At 46.4% G+C, this 16,662-nt stretch overlaps 3 protein-coding genes across 6 annotated transcripts in view; 2 read left to right on the top strand and 1 right to left on the bottom strand.

Annotated features, from left to right (window-relative positions):
- Positions 1 to 894: 894 nt before the first annotated feature.
- BNIPL (BCL2 interacting protein like) lies at positions 895 to 7,594 on the top strand. The gene is made up of 8 exons (XM_003800390.3): positions 895 to 993; positions 1,465 to 1,689; positions 3,202 to 3,384; positions 3,568 to 3,670; positions 3,834 to 3,965; positions 5,178 to 5,264; positions 5,822 to 5,920; positions 7,016 to 7,594. Exons 2-8 carry the CDS (start codon positions 1,503 to 1,505, stop codon positions 7,050 to 7,052), a joined length of 828 nt encoding a protein of 275 aa, XP_003800438.1. The 5' UTR covers positions 895 to 993; positions 1,465 to 1,502; the 3' UTR covers positions 7,053 to 7,594.
- A 543-nt stretch (positions 7,595 to 8,137) lies between these two features.
- On the top strand, positions 8,138 to 9,223 carry CUNH1orf56 (chromosome unknown C1orf56 homolog). The gene has a single exon (XM_023519437.1). The coding sequence runs from the start codon at positions 8,138 to 8,140 to the stop codon at positions 9,146 to 9,148; it is 1,011 nt and encodes a 336-aa protein (XP_023375205.1). The 3' UTR covers positions 9,149 to 9,223.
- Positions 9,224 to 11,085: 1,862 nt separating this feature from the next.
- CDC42SE1 (CDC42 small effector 1) overlaps positions 11,086 to 16,662 on the bottom strand; it is a 9,278-nt gene continuing 3,701 nt past the window's right edge. For 2 of the 4 annotated variants that reach the window (XM_023519434.1, XM_023519435.1), the window contains exons 2-5: positions 16,072 to 16,389; positions 15,421 to 15,531; positions 13,531 to 13,620; positions 11,086 to 13,233 (exon numbers count right to left, since the gene is read on the bottom strand). In XM_023519434.1, the coding sequence (XP_023375202.1) occupies positions 13,546 to 13,620; positions 15,421 to 15,531; positions 16,072 to 16,125 (240 nt within the window). In that variant the 5' untranslated portion in view covers positions 16,126 to 16,389 and the 3' untranslated portion in view covers positions 11,086 to 13,233; positions 13,531 to 13,545. The remainder of the gene's footprint in view (positions 13,234 to 13,530; positions 13,621 to 15,420; positions 15,532 to 16,071; positions 16,390 to 16,662) is intronic. The other 2 variants (XM_023519436.1, XM_003800388.3) reach the window with 1 other exon arrangement.

Raw genomic sequence — 16,662 nt, 5'->3', positions numbered from 1 at the left:
CCAGCTACTTGGGAGGCTGAGGCAGGAGACTCGCTTGAGCCCAGGAGTTGAAGGTTGCTGTGAGCTGTGATGCCATGGCACTCCACCCAGGGGGATAGCTTGAGGCTCCCTCTATAAAAAAAAAACTTGAAGGGGGCTGGGCACAATAGAGCTTGCCTATAATCCCAGCACTCTGTGAGACTGAGGTGAGAAGACTACATGAGTTCAGGAATGTGAGACCAGCCTGAGCCCCACAACAAGGCCCTATCTCCACAAAAAATAGAAAAATTAGCCGGGTATGGTGGTGCATGCCTGTAGTCTCAGCTCCTCAGGAGGCTGAAGCAGGAGGGTCTCTTAAGGCCAGGTCTTTGAGGTTGCAGTGGGCTGTGATGAGGCCTCTGTACCCTACTCAAAGTAAGACTCTGTTTAAAAGAAAAACAAGGCTCGGCACCTGTGGCTCAAGTGGCTAAGACGCCAGCCACATACACCTGAGCTGGCGGGTTCGAATCTAGACTGGGCCTGCCAAACAACGACTGCTTCAACCAAAAAAGTAAGTGGGTATTGTGGCAGGCGCCTGTAGTCCCAGCTACTTGGGAGGCTGAGGCAAGAGAATTGCTTAAGCCCAAGAATTTGAGGTTGCTGTGACCTGTGACACCACGGCACTGTACCACCGAGGGTGACATAGTAAGCATAGTAAAACTCTGTCTCAAAAAAACAAAAACGGCGGCATTTGTGGCTCAAAGGAGTAAGGTGCTGGCCCCATATGCCAGAGGTGGCAGGTTCAAACCCAGCCCTGGCCAAATAAATAAATAAATAACCAAAAACAACTTCAAGGAAAGAGGTGAGAAAAAGAAAGCAGAAGTGATGAAATCACAGGGGGAGGAGGGGGGGCTATAAATTGATGCTTGGCTTGATGCTGTTAGCCCAGGGCTCTGCCCTCTTTTCATCTTTTTTGCTCTAGATTGCTTCCTGAGGAGGTCCGTCCTTTTGAAGACCCTGAAGACCCTAAACTTGGTAGGTGAAGTAGAAACTAGCCTTTAGTTTCTTGATTCCAGTCCAGTGAAGAGCTGTGCTACCACTGTCCCTTTGTAGTTCCCTTTTCTTCTTTTCCAAATGGTCTTTTCTTCTTCAGAGTTTGCCCCATATTATCACTTCGACACACACAGGAATTCTAAACCCTTCCCCCCAACACACATTTCTGTTCTTTTTTTTTTTTTAAGACAGAGTCTCACTCTGTCATCCTGGCTAGTGGCATCATAGCTCACAGTAACCTCAAACTCCTGGGCTCAAGCATTTCTCTTGCCTCAGCCTCCCAAGTATCTGGGACTCCAGGTGCCCACCACATCACCCAGCTAGTTTTTCTATTTTTAGTAGAGATGGAGTCTTAGTCTTGCTTGGGCTGGTCTCAAACTCCTGAGCTCAGGCAAACTAACGACCTCAGCCTCCCAATATCTTTCTATTCTTTACCCTCTTCCTCGGCCCCAGGTACCCCCAGCACATTAGCCCTGTGTGGCCAGCGCCCCATGCGTAAGCGTCTTTCTGCCCCAGAGTTGTGGCTAAATCCGGCAGAGGCACCTGGAGAAAATGGAGCTTCTCTTACCCACTCTGCACCTTCCTCTCCTGATGGCAGTTCTGACCTGGAGGTAGATGAATTGGAGACACCTTCAGACTCGGAACAGCTGGACAGTGGACATGAATTTGAATGGGAAGGTGGGAAGCAAACCTGAGGATCCAGAACCAGTAGAAGTAGGGACTAGTGTTAAAAGCAGCTCAGCTTGCATTTAATGAAACTGAAGGTAGAACAAAATAAGGTGGGGACCAAGAGGTAAGGTCAGCAAAATTAAATTCCTCAGAATGCAAATCTAGAGCTTATAGATCCAATGTGAGAGTAGTCAGAGAGGGAGGAAGCTTGTTTATTAAGGAAAACTTTATTGAATACCTGCTATATGCCATCATTGAGCCAGGACCAGGGTTATAAAGATGCATAAGAGAGGGGAATTCTCTGTTTAGTAGGAAATAAACATACATACAAACAATTGCAGTTAAAGGTTATGATCTATATGTGTATAGGGTACAGGATGGGCAGAGAAAAGAAAAGGCACACTTCTGCCTAAAAGATGATAGGAGAGGCTTCTTGGAGGAAGTGATTATGAGTTAAGAACTGGAAGCTAAAGCTGATGTTTATCAGGTAGTTGGAGAGAAGGAATTCAGAGGTGGAAGAAGCAAGTCAAAGCAACAGCATGGCACCCTGGGGAACTCAAAGGATAAAGCATGACAAAGAACTGGGAAGTGAAGGGAAAATGACAAAAGATAGTGTTGGGTTAAGTAGCTAAAAGGTCAAATCCCAGAGGCCCTTGCTGCCACACTAAAGACTTTATTGCAGAGGCAATGGGGAATCATGGAAAGGTTCTCACTTCGTTGCCCTTGGTAGAGAGCTGTGACGTCACAGCTCACAGCAACCTCCAGTTCTTGGGCTCAGGAGATTCTCTTGCCTCAGCCTTCCGAGTAGCAGGGACCACAGGCGCCCGCCACAAATGCCTGGGGTCTCAATCTTGCTCAGGCTGGTCTCAAACTTCTGAACTCAGGCAGTCCATTCACCTTGAGCTCCCAGAGGGCTAGGATTATAGGCATGAGCCATGGCACGGGGCCTAAAAAACGTTTTTTTAAAGGATATAATAGAGAAGATTGGTGGGGCCATTTATGAAGATAGGAAATATGGGGGAGAATAAGAAGGAAATGATTTTAAGTTCCATTTTGGATCTGATGACTTGATGACAGGAAAACACAAAGTGGACATGTTCACTCTAGCCATTTAGAGATGGGGATTATGGATTTGGAGGTAGAGCAGAATCCTAGGTTAGAGGCAAATCTGGGAGCTGTCCCCTTACTGGTGGTGATTAAAGACATGGGAATAGATGAGCTCCTCTAGGAAATTTTATGTAAAAAAAGAAATAGGGAATCTCAGGGAATAAACTGACACTGGCAAGGGCCATATACCTGCCGTAGGTCAGTCACAGGCATTGTCTAGTGAAAAAGTTAGGATAATGAATCACAGGAAAGAGAAACCAGCAAGGGATTGGGTTGATTAGATGAACTAGACCTAAAGAGTCAAGGAAAAAATTGAGGAATAAAAATGTTAGAGTAATAAACTCTAGGAATTCGGGAGGTCACAGAAAACAGTAGAATCTATCTTGGTGATCCTTGCCCATCCTGCTCTTTCAGATGAGCTGCCTCAGACAGAAGGTCTGGGGGCCATTGAGGCAGCTGAAAGGCTGGGCCAGGGTTGTATGTGGGATGTGGCTGGAGACGATGGTCATCACTGGAGGGTGTTCCGAACAGGACAGTGGGAGCAGCGAGTGGACATGACTGTCATCGAGCCCTATAAGAAAGTCCTGTCTCATGGAGGTAAAGATTAACATAAGTGGAGGGTTAAGGACTTTGGTTTCTTGAATAAAATGTCAAAGCTGAAAATTAAAGAATTAGGTTCAAAATCCTTCCTGTAACTTGCAGAGATCTTCAAACAGATGTGCTGCCTATTAATACATATTGATTGATTGACCAAATGACTTTTCCTTTTATCCTCCCCAGGTTACCATGGTGATGGCCTCAATGCTGTCATCCTCTTTGCTTCCTGTTATCTACCCAGAAGCAGCACCCCTAACTACTCTTATATTATGGAACACTTGTTTAAGTGAGTTAGAAGGTCTGGAAGGTTATAGGGAGGGAATTAGGGAAGGGAAAAGTAACAAAGAACCCCTTCCAGGATTAGTAGTTTATTAGAGAAGCTATAGTAATGTTCCTCTCACTTGTGCAACCCTAGGACATGCTTTCCCCGCACTTTCATTTTCCCCCAGGTATATGGTGGGGACTCTGGAACTGCTGGTAGCTGAAAACTATATGCTTGTTCATTTGAGTGGAGGTACAAGCAAGGCCCAAGTTCCACCTCTGAGATGGATACGCCAGTGTTACCATACCCTGGATCAGCGGTAAGACCACAGGACAAGCAAGCTACAACTCTCTTTTCTATCTTTCCATTCTTTCTTCTTCCTGTTAGTGCCTCTCCTCCTTGGAGTCAGAGAAATCCAGTTTCAGGCCTCATTATTACCATTTACTAGCTGCATGGTTTTGGTCAAGCCATTTAACTTTTCTGGGCCCCAGCTTCCTTATTTTTATTTTATTTTATAGAGACAGAGTCTCACTTTATTGTCCTTGGTAGAGTACCGTGGCATCACACAGTTCACAGCAACCTCCAACTCCTAGGCTTAGGCAATTCTCTTGCCTCAGCCTCCCAGAGCTTCCTTATCTTTAAAATCATAATGCTAATGCCTTTGCCACTGGGTATTTGTGAAAATCACATAAATCAATGCAGCATATTGCCTTGGCACCCAGGTGGCATTTTTCCTTTTCTTCCAATCTTGCCATGTATTTTCCTTTCCACATCTCTATCTTCTCTGCCTTCATCCCTGACCTAAGCTGCCTTTCCACCTTTGTGTTCCTTTTATCCCCTTTGTTTTCCCCCATCTCTTTTTGCTCACTTTTCTCTTTTCCTTTTTCCCTCCTTGCTAGTCTTCTTCTACATGGAGTTTTACAAAGTCCTAATCATGGAGACATGGAGAAGTATGTAAAAGGAACTTAAGTGAGGGTAGGGCAAAGGAGGGGAATAGGGTACACAGCCTGAGGGATTCTAAACAGAGTTTTCTAAAATGAGGGTCATGGAGAGAGAGCTGAATAATATGGGTGGAAGTGAAATCACAGCTGAAGGAATGGAGATTAGACCCAAATGACAGAGCAATCTCGAAAATAGAGACGTGAGCTCAGCACCTGTGGCTCAAGTGGCTAAGGCACCAGCCACATACACCTAAGGTGGCGGGTTCGAATCCAGCCTGGGCCCGCCAAACAACGATGGCTGCAACCAAAAAAAATAGGTAGACCTTGTGGCAGGCGCCTATGGTCCCAGCTACTTGGGAGGCGGAGGCAGAAGACTCACTTGAGCCCGGGAGTTGGAGCTTGCTGTGAGCTGTGATGCCACGGCACTCTACCCGGGGGGACAGCTTGAGGCTCTGTCTCAAAAAAAAAAAAAGAAAAGAAAAGAAAATAGAGAAGTGAAGGAAGTAATAGTGCAGAAGATAGTTCTAGAGGGTCTTTATGCCAGAAGGTTGAAGAAGAAACAGGATGATGTCATGTTCTTTCTTCTAAAGGCTCCGAAAGAACCTAAGAGCCCTGGTGGTTGTCCATGCTACGTGGTATGTGAAGGCATTTCTGGCACTGCTTCGGCCCTTCATCAGGTATTAGCTCTGGGTACAAGGACTCCCTTCCCCCAATTTTCAAAATCAAGATTAAGGGGTGGCATCTGTGGCTCAAAGGGTAGGGCGCTGGTCCCATATGCTGGAGGTGGCAGGTTCAAACCCAGCTCCAGCCAAAAACGGCAAAAAAAAAAAAAAAAAATTTATTAAAAAAATCAAGATTAAGAAGGTCTTGCCTGGCCAGGCACAGTGGCTCACACCTGTAATCCCAGCACGCTGGAAGGCCAAGGCAGGTAGATTGCCACCTGAGTTCAAGACCAGCCTGAGCAAGAGCAAGATACCATCTCCAAAAATAGCCAGGAGTTACTCGGGAAGCTGAGACAGGAGGATCACTTGAGCCCAAGAGTTTAAGGTTGCTATCATGCCACAGCACTCTAGCCAGGATGATGGAGTGAGACTCTGTCTCAAAAAAAAGGTCTTTCCCCCCACTCCCCATTCTTCCCAGTCTTACTCACTCTACTCCCTACAATTCCTTTTCTAAGGTCTCAAGGAAGCCCCTTCCTGGTACAAAACATACTTGGCTTATCCTCTGTTTTTAGTTCTAAATTTACACGAAAGGTTCGTTTTCTGGACAGCCTGGGAGAGCTGGCACAACTCATCTCCCTGGATGAAGTTCACATCCCTGAAGCTGTCAGACAGTGAGTCTTATGCTTAAGGATAAAGGTTTTGGGTGGGATGGGTAAAGCCAATCCCCTTTCTTAATGTCTTTGGGGTGGGGGATACAAAGGAATTTGGTTTTAGCTGCTTCAATGTATCTGGGAAAATTGCATACAGAGACAACTTTAAGGACACTATTTCATTCAACAAGAACAAGTGAAAAAAAAAAGCTATACACATAAGTGCAGAGCATCAAGGAATAAAGAATAATCAGGCTGGGTATGATGGCTCACTCCTGTAATCCCAGAGTTCTGGGACGCCAAGGCAAGTGGATTGCTTGAGCTCAGGAGTTCAAGCCCAGCCTGAGCAAGAGTAAGACCCTGTCTCTACTAAAATGTAGGAAAACCAGCCAGGGGTCTAGTAGGTGCCTGTAGTCCTAGCTACTCAGGAGGCTGAGGCAAAATTGCCTGAGCCCAAGAGTTTGAGGGTGCTGTGAGCTATGATGACTCCACAGCACTATACCCAGGGCAACAGAGTGAGACTCTGTCTCAGAAAATTAATTAATTAATTAATTAAACAAACAGATGAATGAATAATCACAGTAGAGAAATCACAGAAGATTCTGGCTTAGTGCCCATAAGCACAGTGGTTATGGCGCCAGCCACATACACTGAGGCTGGGGGGTTTGAACCCAGCTCATGGCCTGCTAAACAACAATGACAACTCCAACAAAAAATAGCCAGGCGTTGTGGCAGATGCCTGTAGTCCCAGCTTCTTGGGAGGCTGAGGCAAAAGAACCGCATAAGCCCAAGAGTCTCAGGTTGCTGTGAGCTGTGGTGCCATAGCTCTCTATCGAGGGTGACATAATGAGACTGTCTCAAAAAAAAAAAAAAAGAAATTACAGGAGATTCAGATTGGCCCTAAAAATTAGGAAGAAATGTGTTGGTGGTGAATAGGAGATTATATCCAATGGGGGACAGCAAAGGATATTAAATGCTAAAGCTAGTGCTAAAAGATGACATAAGCACCGCGTCTTCTAGCTCTTCTAATTTACCTGTCTTATGTCCTCCAAACTACTGAGTAAAACCTAAGTCTTGCCCCTGAACCACTTCTCTCCCCCACCCTTCCTCTCCTAGGTTGGACCAGGATCTCCATGGCTCCAGAGGGACCTAGCACAGGACTGGATAAACGGCCTTAAACCAAGCAGAGAAGATGGTCTGCCTATACCCAAATCTCTGAAACATTAGAGCTACTTTTAAATCACCTTATCCTCAACCCCCAAGACCGTTGGATGTTTACTTCTTAAAGGGATGTCATCCTTCCCATTATGCTCCCTTTAGCAGGGATTTGAGGTTGAGAACCCCATCTGCTGAGTGGGGTGGCATTTTGTGTGGAAAGTGCAGAGTTCTGGGTTTTAATTCTGCTTTAGTCATAGAACCTTGGGCAAATAACTTCATGTCCCTTGAGTCTCATTTTCCTCCCCTGTAAGCCAAGGGCTGATGTCCTTTTCACCTTGGATGAGAAAAGCTTGACTGTGGGCAGCCAGCCTGCTAGGAGCCCAGGGTGTCCTTTGCTGAGTCTTGAAGACCTACCACATGTCCTCTTTCCTCCTGAATGTCTGCTGCCTGCGACCCTGTGAAGGAGCGCTCCAAAACCTGCATTTTTGTCCTCCTTAATAAATTCAGATCTGGATAGGCATGGTGGCTCACGCCTGTGATTCCAGCACTCTTGGAGGCTGAGGTGGGTGAATCCCTTGAGTTCAGGAGTTTGAGACACAGTCTCTACTAAAAATAGAAAAACTGAAGTGAGAGGATTGCTTGAGCCCAAGAGTTGGAGGTTGCTGTGAGCTATGACGCCACAGCACTCTACCCAGGGTGACAGAGTGAGACTCTGTCTCAAAAATAAATAAATGAGCAAACAAATAAATAAATTCAGATCTGTAGCAGCTAACAGACTTCAATAAGAGATGTAAGCTCTGTTCCAGGAAATGAACGCCTCTTTTCCCAACCCCTTACATCACAATCCGACTCCGTTCGGGCACGGAGTTCTTGCTGTGGAGGTTCTTAGGATTTCACCTCAGCCCCTGGGGCTGCGGGAGCGCCCCTCGTGGCGCGCGCGCGTCCATGCGTCGGAAGCGCCGCCTCCCCTCGTGCCTAGGTTCAAACGACCAGGTGGGTCGAGAGCGGAAGGGAGGGAGCGAAGGTAGGAGTCCGGCCTGGGTCTCTGGCCTCCCTCCCAACCCTAAGCCGCCCAGCCCCATGGTCCCCGCCACCGGCGCGCTGCTCTGGACCCTGCTGCTGAGTCTGGGGCCGTGGGCGGCGGGGGCCCACGGGCAGACTCAGAGTCCAACCGGGATGCAGCGGGTCACTTTCCGCTTTGGGGGGCCCCTGAGCCGCAGCTACAAGAGCACCATCGTTGGGACACGTCTTCCCCGGAGGACAAGGATAACTCTAGAGGATGAGAATGACGCCATGGCCAATGCCGACCGCCTGGCAGGCCCAGCCGCGGCTGAGCTTTTGGCCTCCACGTTGTCTGCAGGCGACAGACAGTCTGCATTCACCCGGGAGGATGGGACTTTGGAAGAGGGGGTTGTGATTAGTGCCAGAAAGAATGACAATGCCCTAGAGGCTCTCACTGCCAATCCCCAGACGGCGGGGGGTTCCAGCACGACATTTATAGCCAATAGCCAGGAGCCTGAAATTAGGTTGACTTCAAGACTGCGTCGCCTTACCTCGAAGTCTACTGAGGACCCAGTGACCTCTGAGCCTACCCTGAGCAAGTGGACAACAGCTGGGGCCACCCCAAGTCGGTGGCCATCACCCTCTCCCACAGCCATGCCACCTCCTGAGGATCTGCATCTGGTGTTGATGCCCTGGGGCCCGTGGCACTGCCACTGCAAGTCAGGCACAATGAGCCGGACTAGGGCTGGGAAGTTGGAAGGCCTTTCTGGGCGCCTTCGAGTTGGGGCGCTGAGCCAACTCCGGACAGAGCATAGACCTTGCACCTACCATCAATGTCCCTGCAACCGACATCTGGAGGAGTGTCCCCTGGACCCAGATCTCTGTCCTGACAGCAACTGTGCCTCTCTGACCACCGCCTCTAACACTTTCTCCAGCAGCCACCTTAGACACAGACCCAGCCTGCGGCCCCCCAGACCCAGCCCTAGCCCTGCACTGGCTTTTTGGAAACGGGTCAGGAATGGCCTGGAGGATATTTGGAATAGCCTTTCTTCAGTGTTCGCAGAGATGCAACCAGTAAGTGTTTGGTGATGAGCCAGGAAGGATCCTTGGTGGTGGATCTGAAAATTTCTGATATCCGAAACTATGTTGCTAAGCCAGGCTGTATGTTCCCATGAACTGTTACTGACTTAATTTGTTGATTGTTTTCGTTATTTTTTAAGAGCCAAAGCGAAGACTTATTTGGTTGATTCATAACATGTATTGATTATTCTCATTATTGTTAGCCATTGATCCCACCTATTATTTCTTGTGGTAACTGCTGGTTGGTTATTAGGCAACATGTCTTATTGGTTAATCCTTGACCAAAGTTTGTAAATACATAAAGACTTCTTGTTACACAAATTATTGGATATGGAGGATATCAATAGTGCAGCTTACACATAACAATAGCCAATATTTGAGGTCCTCTTATGTGCACTTTACCTGGATCAATCCTCACAACCCCACAAGGTATTTTTTTTTTTTTTTTTTTTTTGAGCCAGAGCCTCAAGCTGTCCCCCGGGAAGAGTGCCATGGCATTACAGCTCACAGCAACCTCCAACTCCTGGGCTCAAGCGAGTCTCCTGCCTCCGCCTCCCAAGCAGCTGGGACCACAGGCGCCCGCCACAACGCCCGGCCATATTTTGGTTGCAGCCATCATTATTGTTTGGCGGGTCCGGGCTGGGGATTTGAACCCGCCACCTCAGGTGTACGTGGCTGGCGCCTTAGCCAGTTGAGCTATAGGCGCCGAGCTGGTATTTTTTTTTTTTAACTGATTATTTTTTTTGTAGTTTTTGGCTGGGGCTGGGTTTGAACCCGCCACCTCTGGTATATCGGGCTGGTGCCCTACTCCTTTGAGCCACAGGCACCGCCCCCCACAAAGTATTATTATCCTCACCTTATAAATGAAGAAACTGGGGTTTACAAAGCTAGTAGTAGCAGAGCCACAAGTAAGATTTAAATCACGCTTGTTCAACACCAGTGATCATCCAGAAGAACTGTCCTTCTGAGATTCTTCTCAACAATAAAAGAATTCTCAAGGAAGGACAGTCCTTCGCTTTACCAAGAATTACAAAAAGTTCTGATCGACTTGATTAGGTGGTCTCCACTGAGAGAGATGACAGGAACTTTGGGGAGGAGGGACAAAGGGTATGCTTGGTAATTTTTTTTTTGTTTGTTTGTTTTGCCGGGGCTGGCGCCCTACTCCTTTGAGCCACAGGCTCTGCCCTATGCTTGGTAATTTTGCTGGTTTCTGTCTTTCTCCTCGTGTGTCCAGTACCATTAATGAACGTAAAAAAGTGTAAGTGAGGGGGCAGTAAAGGAGTGAGGGTTTGTGGGAGGGGAAGATGAAGCAAGGAAGGGAGACTGTAGATGTGGTTGTAATTTCCCCTTTTCTCTATTTTTTTTTTCCTTACTCAGATAGACAGAAACCGGAGGTAATGGCCACTTCATCCACAAGAGGAGGTGTCAGCATCTCAACCTCTCTTACCCTTTCAATTCCAGCACTCACTAGATATTTTTAGTACAGAAAAACAAAACTGGAAAATACACTGTTTGGTCTTGTGTCTTTTTACAGAGGTATCTCAGGAGAGAAACTATCAGTCTTTTCAACCCTAAAACTGAACTGCAAACTAGCAGCCTCTTGCTTATCCCCCAACTCCCTGTCTCCCAGGATAAAATGTTAGTGTTGCTCATTTTCCTCATTTCCAATGTTGTTTTTGAAACTTAAAAATTTGAAAAATCTCAAATAATCGCTTAGAAGAGGAAATAGGAAGAACAAGTAGTTAAGCCCTGTAAAGATGACGGAGGTCTTCTCCATGCTGTCACGGTGCTTAGCCCTCTCAGAAAGGGCAGTGTTGGTACAAAATTCCATTTCCGCCACTTTCAAAGAGTTATCTTCATCAGCCATTTCTATCTTTTAATCCAACATACAACTGTAATGATTATTCTGCAACTATTTTGCTTAAATGTTTTTATTTGAAAAATGTATTTAAAAGTTCAACAGTTTTTAAATATAAATTAAGACTCTCAAACCCATTCCCATCACTTTGTTGTTAAGCATACACATCAGAGAAAGTAGCTAAAAGCAAGAGAGCACCAAAAATGAAAGAGAAGACTATGTCCAAACAACAGGTTTTAGAATGAGGCTAAAGATTATGGTGACCAAAGATTCCAGGAGTCTACAACCTTTCCACTCTGTCCTGTTAACTAACACTCAGGCTGCTGATCATAGTGACTAGCTCAACTAAAACTGAGAGTAAATTGGGATTATAATTCTACAACCAATCTTGAAAAACTGTAGAAAACTCAGCCACTGTTCTCTAGGTGGGAGCAAACTGGATGGATGGTATACCAGTTCCCACATTCCTGACCCCACTACCATCAAACATGCTTCCAGCTACAGAGCTGGGAGACTCCAGCCCTGTCTCTGAGTAAGAGCTCACCTGTCTTGTTCTGCCTTCCTAATTTTACCCTGCAAGGAAAGGGCCAGAATAAAAACACCTGAGAAAACTGAAAGTGCTTACAGACTTCCCTCCTGCTCCTATGTTGCTTTCCCATCTAAAGTAGACTTTTCAGCCATGTGGGCAGTGGGACCTGGTTTTCAGACAAAACTCCCTGAGTTTTATTGGTATTTAGAGCTAGGACACAGAAATAGAACTTATCTCAAGGAGGATAAGCTGAGGTGTCTCTACTGTTTTTCTCTTCCCCTCTCCCCAATCCTACCCTGTTCATGTCTCCACACTGCAGGGAACCCCTCCTTAAGGGGACAAGAATGGAGAATTATAGTACATGTCCATCACAAAGACATGACACCATACAAGCACAAACAACACATTGAATAAAGAATTATTTGGAAATTATGTGCAGCCCTATTGAGCCTAATTTACAAGGGGTCCTAATTTATCTATGGTTCAGGTTTAAGGTAAATAATGGGACAAGGATAGGACGTGGGGCAGAAATCACTTAAGAGAAAAATATATTTGCCTCTAGAGCTATGAGTCTCAACTGGAGGTGATTTTGCCCTTAAGTGACATTTGGTAACATCTAGAGACATTTTTGGTTGTCATAAGTCAGGTTTGCCTATAATGCACAAAACAGCACTTGATTACATAGAATTATCCATCCAAAAATGTCAAAAGTATCTGGATTGAGAAACCTAGAGCCTCTCCCTGTTCCCATGCTGTGAGGATCATAAGATCCCTAAACTCAAAGATGACTATTTTCAACTCACGTATCTTACCGTCCCTCCTGTCCTCACGGTCAGAAGTCTACCTTGAAATATAACCTAGTTTTGTTGCATTCTGGGTTTTTCCCTCTCACCTGGGCCAGCAGGGAGGGTGGCAGAAGACAGGCCAGGTTCCCCAAGACATAAATGGAATGTCAGCAGGTTAACTCTTACTCAGTGGGACACTAACTAAGGTTCCTAACAAGGATGGGGTTCAAGACAGAAGGAATAGCAGTAGAAGGAAATGGAAGTAATTAAGAGAACTCAAATTTTTAATTAAATCTTTTTTAAAGGAAAGTTGCTAGGAAGCTAGTCCTACCACAGAAACACAGGATTAGAGGTCTAACTAGACAAATACCCTGGTGTTGGCAGCGAGACTGAGGGGCTATGAGCTTAAGGTCTGAAATCTAAAAAGTAGACTAGGAAGTAGTCACCCCTCACCCCCAACGTCTGCTTTAATCCATTCCCAAAGGAAAGAGAAAGGCAGGGAGAGAGGGAGTTTCTTGGCAAAGCTGGCATCAGCTTTGGTTATCTCACCTACCTACCCCATTTAAGGAGTTCCAGGTTAAGAGTTTAAAAACAAGAGGTACTCAGACGATCATTCAGGAGAAGGGAACTCATTCCAGTTTCCCAAAGAACTCCTATCTCAGATCTGAGTTGTTCAGGGCTTCAGCTGAGCATCTATGGCCAACTAGTAGTCACTGGGTCAGTCCCTGCTGCCTCGATCCCATCTCCAGGAGGGGATACAGCCAGAGAGAATAGGGGGAGTCCAGCCCCCTAAGCCTTTTGAGGCACTGTTAGGCCAATAGGGAAAAAGAGGGGCCTTGGGTCACTGGTTCTAGGAGGCATCTGGTGAGGGCAGCATTTCTTCTAGGCTGGACACAGACTGGGAGCTTCAGGACATCAAAACCTGAATTAAAAAAAATTTTTTTAAAGAGGCAAGATTAGCCTCAAAACCAAGGATTTCAATAAAAGGCACCACCTAGTACAGACTTTTAACTATTCCCACAGTGTATTCTTTTCTCTATTTCTATCTGTACACCACCCTCTCTCTGCCTTTTCTGATCCTACATTCTTAAATCTTTCATTCTATTCTCTCCTCCTCTCTTTACGTCATTCTTGCATCAGAGGATCAGGGTTCTGAAGCAGGGTACCAGGATGTATCGGCAGAGACGTGGGTGTTGGATGGGCTTCTCTAATAACTCACCGTTTTCTATTGGAGCTACAACCCCCTAGAATTGCTCCAAGGCCTGTCTCGGTTTCCCTTGGACCTCATCTGCTCCTGAACTGCACCTGTCTGTGAAAAAGCACATGTGAGGCACCTCTTATGTCTTTATATCCCATGGTAAAAGGTCTCCAGCAAAGAAGCTGACCCCATCTCTTGAGCATAACATCAATGTGAAAAGGCTAAAACTAACCACCATTCCACCCAAGAAAGTTTCAATGCCTCCCTTCCTTCTTAATGACCTTCATGAGAAAAAGGTAAAATGGTTATTTTACTAAAAAGATTCCTCACCAAAGGACTCTCTCATGTATATGAACTTTATAATTGGTAAAAAGCTTTTTTTTCCTTTGGAGACTATGTTGCCATGATGTTACAGCTCACAGCAACCTCAAACTCTTGGCCGTAGCAATTATCTTGCCTTAGCCTCCCAAGTAGCTGGGACTATAGGCGCCGCCGCAGAACTCCTAGCTATAAAATGTTTTGTTTTGTTTTGTTTTTGAGACAGAGCCTCAAGATGTCCCCCTGGGTAGAGTGCTGTGACATCACAGCTCACAGCAACCTCCAACTTCTGGGCTCAAGTGAGTCTCCTGCCTCAGCCGCCCAAGTACCTGGGACCATAGGCACCCGCCACAGTGCCTGGCTATTTTTTGGTTGCAGCCGTCATTGTTGTTTTGGCAGCCTGGGCTGGATTCGAACCAAGCCACTTGAGCCACAGTGGCTTGTTTTGTTTTGTTTTTGAGACAGAGCCTCAAGCTGTCACCCTGGATAGAGTGCTGTGGCATCACAGCTCACAACAACCTCCAACTCCTGGGCTCAAGTGATTCTCCTGCCTCCACCTCCCTAGTAGCTGGGATTACAGGCACCCACCACAACGCCCATCTATTTTTGGTTGCAGCAGGCATTGTTTGGTGGGCCAGGCTAGATTTGAACCTGCCAGCTCAGGTGTATGTGGCTGGCGGCTTAGCTGCTTGAGCCACAGGTGCTGAGCCAAAAGACTTTTTTTTGATATAAGGTCATAATCTGTCGCCCAGGCTGCAGTGCAATGACACTATCATAGCTCACTACAGCCTTGAACTCCTGGGTTCAAGTGATGTTCCTGCCTCAGACTCTCAAGTAGCTGGGAACGTAGGTGCCTACCACTATATCCAGATATGCTTTTATTTTTTGTAGAGATAGAGTCTTGCTCAAGCAATCAACCTGTCTCTGCCTCCCAGAGTACTAGGATTACAAGTGTGGAGTCACACACCCAGCTGAAATAGCAGTTTTCTGTTTTTTTGGGTTTTTTTTGAGACAGAGCCTCAAGCTGTTGCCCTGGGTAGAGTGCTGTGCATCACAGCTCACAGCAACTTCCAACTTGTGGGTTCAAGCAATTCTTCTGCCTCCGCCTCCCTAGTAGCTGGGATTACAGGCACCTGCCACAACACCTGGCTATTTTTTGGTTACAGCCGTCATTGTTGTTTGGCTGGCCTGGACTGGATTCGAACCTGTCAGGTCAGGTGTATGTGACTGGTGCCTTAGCTGCTTTAGCCACAGATGCCGAGCCAAAATAACAGTTCTTAATGAGAAGGAAGGATTATAGTTTTGGGAAAAGCCCTCCAAAACTTTTTTCCTTCCAGTTAACTATTAAGACACATATCTCTCCCACCTCAACAAAGAACAATCTGCTTATTATAAAGGTGAGAGAACATAGGCCCAGAGAACTGAAATGCCAAGTCTCAGTCTCAGGTTTACAGAACTGGTGACCAGAACTGGAGTCCAGATTCTTGTTATTCCATTGAGTATTTTGTTACATGCCTTGCTTGAATTTTCTCTAAAAAGTGGAATAGTTATAGATCACATTCCCATATCAACCTCTCCCAATTCCCTTGTTACCATCACAAGTCCATCTCCAGCCCCCATCTCCCCAGAGCCAATGTGAGTCAGGTGGACAAAATTCATTGGTTCTCCAATCATGGTCCGGTCAATTCGTCTTCTCTTCTTCTGCTGTGTGGAGAAGATATGGAGTCATGTCTGAAGCTTCCTCCTCCAAAGTGGAGGAAGGCAAAAGAACCTTGAAAACTACCAAACAAAGAACTAAAGGCCTGATGGGAGGAAGGTGTGTGGTATTATAATAGGGAAATCACTAGGGTATGGAAAGTAGAGCTGGAACAACATAAACACAAGAAAATGGACCAGAGTGGGGGGGGCAGTGGCCTACAGAGTGGGTAATGGACAAAGAAAGGACATATCAAAGCTACCTCTACTGAGGAAACAATGGGGAAAAGTAACATGTATTAAGCTCCACCTACAACTCCCGCCCAACTCCAAGTGGACAGGAATGAGAGATGATGGTGAGGACTATTAATTTCTTCCACCATCCCCTTTATTCCACATATACACCTGCCTGGCCATAGAAACTATCCCAACAGAGAGGAAGGCAACAAGTGTGCTTTTCAGGGAGCAGATCCTACACATGGTGTGTCTACTTCCCAGCATGAGGTAACTGGTTTCTGTGTGTGTTGGGGTGGGGGTAGGGAGACTTACCGGCTGGGGTTTCTCTACCACACAGCAGCCCAGTTTGTGCCAAAATTCACTCATGTTCCCTGATGGTTCCAGATTCACTCCTCTGTCTGGGCCCCAAGGGCTCTTGCTATGGCTGTGCCTTGACCTCCCAGTCCTCACTCTTCCAAGGTGTAATAACACCCTATTTTCACTCAGCTGGATGGAATGAGAGAAAGCAGAATCCTTAGAATCTTTAGTTGAGCAGAGGTCAGCGTCTCAGACCCTGAGAGGTTAACAAGGCCAGAGATAGGTGGTCAGGCAGGCACAAGGTTATGTCTTCCTCAGACTTCCTCTGGAACCCTAGGTTAGCAGAAAGCAAAAAGGTTAATGAGAAACCTCCTGATAAGCCTGTAATTCTCTTGTAGAGGCCGTAGTCCTGTACCCCAACACTAACCTATTCCAAATATAAGAGCCTCACAGTCTGTTCAGAAAAAGGAACAGAGGCTCGGCGCCTATAGCTCAACCGGCTAAGGCGCCAGCCACGTATACCTAAGGTGGCGGGTTCGAATCCCCAGCCCGGACCCGCCAAACAACAATGACGGCTGCAACCAAAAAATAGCCGGGCGTTGTGGC

This window comes from Otolemur garnettii, unplaced genomic scaffold, assembly GCF_000181295.1.
Source record: "Otolemur garnettii isolate 467f Iridium unplaced genomic scaffold, OtoGar3 scaffold00174, whole genome shotgun sequence".
Lineage (NCBI taxonomy): Eukaryota > Metazoa > Chordata > Mammalia > Primates > Galagidae > Otolemur > Otolemur garnettii.
The sequence above is the reverse complement of the archived record's forward strand: the minus strand, read 5'-3'. Positions and strand labels throughout refer to the sequence as shown.

What these genes read in the sequence shown, in the direction of transcription:
- BNIPL (XM_003800390.3), top strand. Translation starts at nt 1,503, where the DNA reads ATGCGTAAGCGTCTTTCTGCCCCAGAGTTGTGGCTAAATCCGGCAGAG. An exon ending in CTGCTTCGGCCCTTCATCAG is followed by an intron (nt 5,265 to 5,821) that starts GTATTAGCTCTG and finishes CTCTGTTTTTAG; the next exon opens with TTCTAAATTTACACGAAAGG. An exon ending in ATCCCTGAAGCTGTCAGACA is followed by an intron (nt 5,921 to 7,015) that starts GTGAGTCTTATG and finishes TTCCTCTCCTAG; the next exon opens with GTTGGACCAGGATCTCCATG.
- CUNH1orf56 (XM_023519437.1), top strand. Translation starts at nt 8,138, where the DNA reads ATGGTCCCCGCCACCGGCGCGCTGCTCTGGACCCTGCTGCTGAGTCTG.